The sequence below is a fragment of the Mobula birostris genome, chromosome 10, assembly GCF_030028105.1.
Source record: "Mobula birostris isolate sMobBir1 chromosome 10, sMobBir1.hap1, whole genome shotgun sequence".
Lineage (NCBI taxonomy): Eukaryota > Metazoa > Chordata > Chondrichthyes > Myliobatiformes > Myliobatidae > Mobula > Mobula birostris.
The window spans coordinates 96,772,240-96,782,877 of NC_092379.1; the positions used below are offsets into that span (position 1 = coordinate 96,772,240).

The 10,638-nt window shown below is 42.3% G+C and overlaps 1 protein-coding gene across 1 annotated transcript; it reads right to left on the reverse strand.

Annotated features, from left to right (window-relative positions):
- Nucleotides 1-1,554: 1,554 nt before the first annotated feature.
- Nucleotides 1,555-6,519, reverse strand: LOC140204559 (glutamine amidotransferase-like class 1 domain-containing protein 3, mitochondrial). Its single transcript, XM_072271277.1, has 4 exons — nucleotides 6,332-6,519; nucleotides 5,883-6,054; nucleotides 3,646-3,847; nucleotides 1,555-2,170 (listed from the first exon to the last, which is right to left on the reverse strand). Exons 1-4 carry the CDS (start codon nucleotides 6,440-6,442, stop codon nucleotides 1,978-1,980), a joined length of 678 nt encoding a protein of 225 aa, XP_072127378.1. The 5' UTR covers nucleotides 6,443-6,519; the 3' UTR covers nucleotides 1,555-1,977.
- Between the last annotated feature and the right edge of the window lie 4,119 nt (nucleotides 6,520-10,638).

Sequence of the window (10,638 nt, forward strand, 5' to 3'; positions counted from 1 at the left end):
CAATCCAGAGATTGTTATCCTGGAGGTCTTCTTTTTCAGCTTTCTACCTAGCTCTCTAAATTCTCTCGTTAACATCTGTTTTCTTCTCCATCCTACGTCATTAGTACCAATATGAACGAAGACATTTGGCTGCTCGCCTTCCCTCTTTAGAATGCCATGGACACAATCCGAGATGTCTTGTGTTGACATTACTCTGAAGTAGCATTTGCACATCAGTAATCTACTGGCGAGCGCCAAAATTTGAGCTTTGCCTTGATCACTCATCATAAGACCATAGATCATAAGACATAGGAGCAGAAATAGGACATTCGGCCCATTAACTCTGCTCCACCATTCCATCATGGCTGATCTATTATTCTTCTCAACCCCATTCTCCTGGCTTCTCCCTGTAACCTTTGACACCCTGAATAACCAAGTATTTTTTACAGGGATATTCAATAGATTTGTTTCACCTATTAGTCTGTGAGATGGATGACTATTAGTTTTAAACATTCATAACAAGAAACAAACTGCTGGAGGAAATCGGTGCTGAGGGGCCAGAGGAATGGTCGATGTTTCGGGTTAAGACCCTGCATCAGGACTGAGAGAGGAGATACCTATTATACAGGGGTAAGATGAAATGGTAAGGCAGACAGAAGCTGACAGGTGACAGGTGGAACCAGGTGAGGAAGATGAAGCCAGGTGGAGGAGCAATGATGAAGATCAAGTCAGAGGCTGGAAGATGGTAAATGGAAACAACAAAGAGAGTGTACAAGGATAATCAGATAACAAGAAACTTCCATTCATATAAAGGGTAAGCAAAACAGAAGAGAAATTTTGGGTAAGGGGAAAGAGATATAGAGTGAATATGGTAGATATGGAGGGGATATAAAGGGGGACCTTATTCACCCAGCAAATAGTAAGTTCTTGAAATGCACTGTCTGTGAGAATGGTGGAATCTGGGTCCCCTCATCTCATCTGAAGCTGAGCTGAAGCCCATCTCATTTGTGTTACTCAAACTGAAATATATGGTAGTATATGTGAAAGCACGTGCAAGTAACCAATCTGGATTACATAACTTCGTTTAGTTACAACCTTGGGTTAACACCAATATGTAATAATACATTGGAAGCCCATGAATTATACCAAAATATGTTTGGAATTATTGTGGGAAAGATTAACGCTGCTGACAGGAATTACAATAACAAAAAAATCAAATACTGATCTGGTGATCTTCATAGCAAGCAAAAAGAACAGGATGATCTACTCAATAATCTCTTTTTATACAGTGGAATTCAAAAAAAGTCAAGAGTCAGACAAAACTTAAAAGAAGAGATGTGGAATATGTGACTAAACATGACCGAATTAAATCGAAGGCTTCATGAAAAGGTGAGGAACAAAGAATGTATCTGCAACTGTTGGGTTGAAGCCTGTTTAAGCTCTTGAAACAACTGCTCTGCTGCACGTGATTATTTTGTCCAGTTTGACAGAAAGTCTCTCAACATTCAGAGGTTGTATGAAAGATTACAAGCTAGCATTAGATTTTATCTCTGTTATAAAGATGAGAATCAAAAGTTTCTACATTTTGATTACTTTAATAATTTGTTTTACAGACATCTGCATTTCCTACTTTGTCTCAAAATATTTGAAATTCAAATAATAGTACTTGATATTATGGAATACAGGTCCATTCCAAGTTATGAATGCCAGATGTTTGTACAGCCTGTACATTAGAACAAGCATTTGGAAGACTAGCAGAATGGACGTGCCAGTTGCTGCAAGGCTGTAGGCAACTCTGCCACCTGGGAACAGCATTTATGACCTGCTTATTGCTTTGCAGACAGCTTATAGAAACAGACAGACATCTTTAAGTATTTCCACAAAGCAAACCATTTTAACTAGCTGTGCAAACAAACACACATTCTAACAAGATTAGTAGTTTATGCTCTTTGAGAATACAATGAGAAACATTTTAATTATGTTCATTTAATTCATAATTTATACAAGCTTCAAGACTTCTTTCACCATTTCTTCAATTCCATCATAAATCTCATGGATGGGGGCATTGCACATGAAAGCACTAGTTGTCACCAATTTATTTTTCTTATCGATGTGTATTTCGTTGACCTGCTTGTTGACGTGTTGGCAGCCAAGCTCTTTCAATGCCTCGGCTGTTTTGGCGTAAGGCCACCTGAGAAAGAAAATGCAAAGTATTAACTGAGAAAGAGGAGGAAAACACATCATAATCTCAAGAAAATATGACAAAAGAAACCAGAAAATAAATACTTTGCTTGAAATCACATACAAAAGGAAGTTTGCATCAAAAATTAGGCTTATTATTTTTGGCACCAATTTTCTGAGTGACATTCCATTTCACAATCTCAAAATCTATAATTCGTGTATTTACCTTCATGCATTAAGAGTTGTATTGTTCATTACAATTTTAATCCCTAGATAAAAAGATTACCGCAGTTTGCTTCGCTGTTGCCAATAATAAGCTAACTATTTGCTGATATGAATAAGTATTTAAAGCAGCTTTATTCTTGACGATATGTTTGGTTGATACTGAATACTGCTTTGTGGACCTCACAGAACTCACCCATCAACAGCTTCCTGCCAAAAATTCTCCACAATTTAATATGATGGTGAAAATAAAGTACAGAAAAGTGGAAGCAATATTCAGTACCTCAAGTGCAACACATGAACAATGCCATATCTGGGCTTCCCAGGTGGCATTGAAATTATGTGTCTTCCCCCAGCCAGCCAAACTCAGCAGATGAACATATTAAATATAAATAATTGCCTTTTGGTCAATTAACCTTGGTTGTATTCGTACTGATTATTGTAAAACAGAATGTGTGGAGATTAATTGAAAGGAGGACAAAATTTAACATGTTAATTTTAAGATCCAAAACCCTCAGCTGCAGCATCTTTACTTGATTATCAGGATCTGTAAAGCTCTACCTGAGCAGGTAATAGAAGTCATTTTAAAAGGAATCTGGATTTATGCTTGAAGAAATGAAAAAGAGCAAAAAGGAAACAGGATTAACCACAAATATTCTTCCAGCCTAAACACATGTCCGAAGATCAAAATGGTCTCTTATGCACGGTGTTAAATTCATAAATTTCATTAAGCAAAGAAAACAATAGGAAATTTGTTTAGCATGAGAGATGGAACCATAGCAGTTGGAATCAGCAGTTTAAGTACAAACCTGAATGAACTTCAGTGCTTAACAATCATAAATGTATTTGAGATAAAGAACTGTGGTCAGCCAAGCAAACTTTCAGCCTGTGGCATGGGAGCAAAACCGACTAGCACCAACTGTCATGGAGACTCAGACATTTCTCAACAGACTAGAATTGTGAACAAGTTGGACTAGTGTATTAAGGCAGGATTTTATCCTTGTCAAGAAACAATTCTGTTTCCAGAGCTGCAGTTTCACTTAACCGGTACATATTTTAGAGTTAGTATTATTTAATAAATTTGAAGGTTATTTGTAAACTGATCTAATGTTGAATGACACTGGACATGATTTAACCATTTTTATTGATGTAATATTTGATCTTTTTACTACCAAATCTTAATTGCTATTGACTTTGTTTACATGTTTTGTAAAGATGTGGCTTTGGATTCTTGGCAAGTTTAATTAAAAGTACTATACTCACTTTTCACATTCTGTGTCACAGCCCACAGTTAGTTCACATCCAGGAATGAGTTTAGCAGCCAGCACGGGAGAGATACAGCAGAGACCAATGGGTTTCTTCGTAGCATGGAATTTCTTTATCACTGTTTCCACGGTTCCCTCCACACTGCAGTCCTTTCCTTTGACTGCCCAGTTGCTCAGATTCTTAGCAACCCCAAAGCCACCTGTACGGAGAAAATATAAGGATATCTGATCGAAATGTTGTTGCTAATCCAACAATAGAGAAGGACCCACAGGTAAATTACTATTTATTCAATTGGTCCAAGTGAACTTACTTTCCAATATCATTATTTTATAATATTGGGAAGCCTACAAGAAAGTCAAGTATCCTGACATGCTCAACTAACAAAAAATACAGACTAATTTCATTACTTACTCACTGAAATGGATTTTCTGGAAGAAGAAAAGATGTGCTGAACATTTTGATCAATTTCATCCATTTATGGAACAAGTGCTACACATGCCCCTACACCTCCTCCCTCACTACCATTCAGGGCCCCAAACAGTTCTTCCAAGTGAAGCGACACTTCACCTGTGAGTCTGATGGGGTCATCTACTGTTTCCAGTGCTCCCAGTGTGTCCTCCTGTTTATTGGTGAGATCGGATGTAGACTGGGAGACCGTTTCGCCAAGCACCTACACTCCGTCTGCCAGAAAAAGTTGGATCTCCCGGTGGCCACCCATTTCAATACTACCCATTCCAATTCTGACATGTCAGTCCGTGGCCTCCTCTACTGCCGTGATGAGGCCACACTCAGGTTGGAGGAGCAGCGTCCTATATTTTATCTGGTAGCCTCCAACCTGATGGCATGAACTTCTGGTTAATGCACCCCCCCCCCCCGTTATCACTCCCCTATTCCCATTTCCCTCTCTTACCTTACCCACCCATCATCTCCCTCTGGTGCTCCTCCTCATTCCCTTTTCTCCATGGTCTTCCACCTTTTCTTAGCAGATTCCCCCTTCTCCAGCCCTTTATCTCTTTCACCAATCAATTTCCCAGCTCTTTTCTTCACCTCTGCCACCCCCCAGTTTCACCTATCACCTACCACTTTATACTTCTTCTCCCACCTTCTTGCTCTAGCTTCTCATCTGGTCTTCCAATCCTGATAAAGGGTCTCGGCCCAAAACGCGGACAGTGTACTCTTTTCCATAGATGCTGCCTGGCCTGCTGAGTTCCTCCAACATTTTGTGTGCGTGGCTAGAACTAAGGTTTACTGTTTGAAAATAAGGCAACTTTTTCTCCCCCTCTCATGAGGTCATGAGTCTTTGAACTCTTTTTCAAAGCACAGCGAGGAAAAATATCTGAAAGTTTTTCAGGCAAAGTTAAGTATATTCTTGCTTGTAGGGATTCCTGACCTTTATGCCATGGATTAATACCATTAAGCAATGGTGTGAACCTCTGCTTGCTAGCCAGACAGATCTGGGTAGACAGGAAGTGCAGTTGAGCTCACAGCCAAACCTCGCATGACCTTATTAAATGGTAAACACGCGGAATTCTGCAGATGCTGGAAATTCAAGCAGGCATGACAGCCTGATGCCTCCTCCTGCCTGTTTACATGACGGCACGGAAGAGTATGGGTTGGTGCCAGTGTCACCGAGGCAGCCTAGCCTCACATCAACAACAGCTGTCTTGCCATCCAAAACGTTCATCAGTGAGTAAGCTTTTGCACTGCTGCACGGCAGACCGCGAAGGCTAAAATACTCAAGACCATAAAAGTAACAGCCCCCGGCAGAATTTCCATCTATGATTTAAGTAAAGTCGGTAGGTGTGATTGACAAATGTAATTTGTTTCTGGAAATTGCCGCACCAAAATAAACGGCGCCACTGAAACTGGGATAGCTGAGACGCAACGGCTCAGAACTGTATGCAATCTTCCACATATTGCGTCTCACTATTTACTTGTTTACCTGTACTGCACTTTCCCTGTTTTAGTTTTACCTTGTACTACCACGATGGATCGTTATAATGGATCGATCTCTCCAGGTGGTATGCAACACAAGTTATCCCCTGTGCCTCGGTACATGTGACAATAATAAACTATTTATCAATTAACCAATTTGTCGGGCACTGCTTACAAGCCCATGTCGATATATTATTTATCCATTTGGGACAATTCTCTAAATGTAGCTGGAATCTTTAAAATCCAGATTGGTCTAAACACAGCGAATCGTGAGTAAAAATGGAGATCAGGTTCCTTACCTGGGATGATCAGTGCGTCCCAATCATTGATCTTGAGCTCGGCCAGATCTTTGACGTTGCCCCTGGCGATGCGGCCGCTCTCGACTAGGACATTACGCGCTTCCTCGGTGGGCTGGCCGGTCAAATGATTCACAACGTGCATCTGCTTCACATTAGGGGCGTAGAGTTGTACCTGGAGCAAAGTGAAACGGCCATTTGGAAGCAACAGGTTAGGTACAAAAGGGCGGAGAACATAAAGGAAATAACAGGCAAATGAAACCCGATAGAAAGGGAAATGAAACGAGGAGAGTGAAATATTTGGCATTACACAAACAAGTGATCAGAGCCGATTCGCCAATGGGTGCAAAGGATATGTTTCAACGAAAGTTCGGGTGCAAAGATCAAAGAAGTTGGGAGAGAGAGAGAGTCCAGTCTCCAGCGATAAGCTGAAGCTGGAAAGACGACTGTACCTCGGCTCCAGCTCGGCTGAGATGCACCATTACCGCCGAGGACTCGTGCACCTCGGAGCCGTCATATACCCCGCAGCCGGAGAGAATGACAGCTACACACTTCTTTGTCATGGTTGAGCCGGGCGGGCGAAGCAGGTACAGCGCAAGGTTTCAACAGATCCGGAAACAGTTCACACTTCTCGCCTGCTCACTCTGTTTTATAGGCTGGAGGAGGGCGGCGCGCGGCGCGCGGTGAGTAATAGCGTTTGGAAATGCCAATGATTGTACTCCGTTCTCAACTTCCCGGTTAGTTCAATTCAGAAAATTATCAGGAAAATTAAATACTCCAGGTGACCTCCAACCATTTATATTATCGTTTCTCAATTAACTATGTTTCAAAACATTTTTTATATTTTATCACCTAATTCCTGAAAATTGCCATGTCACGCTGAATTGAAAGACTGTCCTTTTATCAGGTTAGCAACCTGATAGCGGGAAAAAGGCAGAACCAGGAGGTGTCTATTTACTTCCCGAGATAAGAAGCGCCTTTCTTGTAGCATGTTTATTGGCAACGGTTCAGATAACAATCGATTCCATTATAATTATAATACATTATCTCTATTTTCCCGAATCTAAAGACGTTATTTACTTTAACATTGTTTTATTTTCTCTCCCTGACCCTCTGGTTCTCAACCACTTGGAAAGTCAAACACAGAAAGTCGTCAAACCAGTCCCAATACAAATCCAGTTGCACAGGTCCGTATGTGTGTGTGTGTGTGTGTGTGTGTGGGGTGTGGTGCAATGGAGATGAGCGGGGAACTGGTCAATTGTATCTGTGCAGCCTAGGAGAAATGTGAGCAAATGCATTGCCCACAGTGGCATTTAAGTTGAGATCAAGTAATTTAGGTTGTTGAGGCTGTCGTTTTATCTCTGGATTATTTATTCCACCCTATCATTGCCAAATATTCCATTAGTCAGTGGCAGGTGTAATTACAGAAGAAAAAGAAATTGCTCTAAGGTGTTTTACAGCCAGCGAGTAAATTTCAAAAGGTAATCCTTGGTACACTTTGTAGCTACAGTAATTCCCTATTGCTTTACATGATTATAATATGAAACTCACCAGTTGGATCTAAATTAGCACTGATTGCAAGACTTGCCAATTAGTACTTAACACAACTCAACAGACTTATTTGTAACTTGCAAGAAAATGAATCAAAGTACAGTGGTATGGGTTGCCAGCATGGTCTATTTATCAGGTAAGTTGCATACACTACAAATGGCACTAGAAAGGATGCAGAAAAGATGCACCTTCTTAACCAGCCTATTAACTTGCACAACAACTCTAAGGGGTCTACGGAGATGGACTCTAAGGTCCCTCTGTTTCACCGCACTGCTAGGAATGCTACCATCCTACTCTGCTTTCAAGTTCGGCTTTCCAAAGTGAATCACTTTGCATTTTGCCAGAGTGAACTCCATCACCTCTTCTCAGCCCAGCTCTGCATCATTCATGTTGTTTTCTTTGCTGCCTTCCTGACTGCTGAATATCAACCTGGCGCTGCTTGTGAGCTGCTTCTCCATGGGGCGCTGGAAAGTGTCTCTTAACACTTCTCATGAATCTTCTAACTCCCATTGAAGGGGCCATTAACACCCGTCAAGGTATTGACTCTGTACTCGGCTTCGTTAACATTTCTGCATCACCTAATCGGCCACAACTGTATTTGCATTCTGTTGCCGCACAGCCAGTGTAGCCTGGGCCATTTGGCATTGCAGTACCTCTGTTCATGTGTAGAGAGTGGCCAAGTTAAGCAGTATTAATGAGACTGAGAACAAGGAAGGATGGGTCATTTTGGTCCACCCACTTGCCCTATGCATGGATGAGTGTGTGATTTCCACAATGATTTTATCCACCACCCAAGGACCCACAAAGCTGGAGCGGATGTATTCTCCATTTCAGGGCTGCCTCAGAAGAAGATTCAGATTCAAGATTCAAGATTGTTAATGTCACTTCCAGTACACAGGTATAAATGAGAATGAAATAATTGTCACTTTGGACTTGATGCAGCACCAAAAAAAAACACAATAAGATTAAGAGTTATATAATAGAAAAGCACAATAAATGTAAATACATAAGTTAGCTTATAAACATGGATTGATTGTATGTCCATAAAGTGATGCTAGGCACAGGAGTGTCTGCACATGTGACTGACAGGAAATAGTAAGTGGTGGTGGTGGTGGGGGGGTGTGGTTGTGGAGGGATGTTTGAGTGGGAGGAGGTGTTGATCAGCCTTACTGCTTGGGGTAAGTCACTATTTTTGAGTCTGGTGGTCCTGGTTTGGATGCAGTGTAGCCTCCTCCCTGATGAGAGTGGGACAAACAGTCCACAAGCAGGCTGGGTGGGATTCTTTATGATGTTGCTGGCCCTTCTCCTGGGTCTTTCTGTACACCTGCCCTTGATGGTGGGTAGGTTGGTGCTGGTGATGTGTTGGGCAGTTTTGACAACCCATCGTAGAGCCTTCCTGTCTGCCACAGTGCAGTTTCCGTACCATGCAGTGATGCAGCTTGTTAGGATCTTCTCTAGTATTGGGTATAGTTCAGGTTATCCCACTATAGGAAGGGTGTTGAGGCTTTGGAGAGGATGCAGAAGTGGTTCACCGGTATACCGCCTGGTTTAGAGGGCATGTGCTGTCACAACAAGCTGGATAAACTTAGGTTGTTTTCTTTGGAGCGTTAGAGGCTGAGGGGATATCTGACAGAGGACTACAAGGTTATGAGAGGCATGGAGTGGACACAGAGTGTCTGTTTCCCGGGGTTGAAATGTCTAAGACCAGAGGGCATGCATTGAAGGTGAGAGGGGGTAAGTTCAAAGGCCATATGAGGGGTAAGTTATTTACTCAATGGTGGATGCCCGGAATGCACTGCCTTGTATTGTAATAGAGGCGTTTGTATAGGCACATGGATGAGAGGAAGAAGGAGGGTTACGGACACGGTGTAGGTAGGGGGGATAGTGTTTAGGTGTATTTGAATTGCTTTTTAGGTGGTTCGGCACAACATTGTAGGCCGAATAGCCTGTTCTTGTGTTGTACTCTTCTATGTTAATCTGTGTTATTATGCATCTGTAGAATGGTGTGAATAGACTGTAGGTGTGCACAGTCCACCTCTCTTCTGCCTCCTCAGAAAGAAGAGGTGTCAGTGAGCTTTCCTGACTGCGCAGAATGTGCTCTGGGACGATGAGAGGTTGTGCGAGATGTGCACTCCCCGTAGTTTGAAACTGCTCTCAGTTTCCCGGGCTGTGCCGCCGATGTGCTGCGAGTTCTCCTGGTCAGTAACCATCTCCTTTGTCTCGTTGACATTGACGAAGGGGTTATTTACCTGACATCAGGCCTCGAGCCCTTCCACCTCCTCTCTGTAACTCATCTCATCGGCGAACTTAGTGCTTGGCTATTTGACCCTGGGATGTTTGGACGTGCAGTCATAAGTGAGCGGAGTGCATGGCAATGGGCTCAGCATACAGCACTCGTGCATGGGGGGGGGTGCACCCTTGTTGAAGATGGTGGGGAAGGAGGAGCGGTTGTGCATCTTGACCGTCTGACGTCTGTTGGTTGGGAAGTTTAACAACCAGTTGCCCTGTGTACTTACACCAAAGTTTGTTCACCAAGGTCTGTGGGACAATAGTGTTGATTACGAACTGAAATCCTGAAACACCATTCTGACACGACTAAAACATTTCATTGATCTTAAGTGGCATAAAATGTTCTGAAAGGGCAGTGCCAACTGCTATATTAATCTGAACGGTATTTTATACATTAGTTAGAGTCCCTCTCTTGAAATCTCAAGAAACTGCAGATGCTGGAATCTGGAGCAAAATACGATCTGCTGGAAGAGCTCAGTGGTCGAACAGTAGGATTTCGGCCCGAAGCTCCGACAGTTTCTTCCCCTCACCAATACTGTTCAACCTGTTGAACTCTTCCAGCAGACTGTGTGTTTCTCCTCTCATGGAGTGTTGAGCTGAGACCAAGATTCTGAAGAGGATACTTCTAACCTACAAGAGAGATGCTATCAATAATCGAAGTAAGTCGTCTCGTTTTTGTTAGGGAAAAATATTAAATTATGGGTCGAATAACCGAAAATAAACTGCAAATGAATTACAGTACTTCAGTTTGTGTTTCACCTAGGTCGAAAGGTTTACAGTGCAGTACTCCGCCTTGGCGTGTGTGGCTGTGCCCTACTGTGGTTGAAAATGCTTTTTGCCTTGTATGGGTATGAAACCGTTTATGGAACAGTTCCGTCAACAAGACGCGGCAGTTCAGTGAACAGTCAACATCCCGGCA

Bases quoted from the DNA above. Each gene is read 5' to 3' on its own strand.
- LOC140204559 (XM_072271277.1), bottom strand. From the start codon at position 6,442: ATGACAAAGAAGTGTGTAGCTGTCATTCTCTCCGGCTGCGGGGTATAT. The intron at 6,055-6,331 runs GTACAGTCGTCT...ACTTTGCTCCAG, and splicing joins TCAGCCGAGCTGGAGCCGAG to GTACAACTCTACGCCCCTAA. The intron at 2,171-3,645 runs GTGAGTATAGTA...TTTCTTTCTCAG, and splicing joins TGTGACACAGAATGTGAAAA to GTGGCCTTACGCCAAAACAG.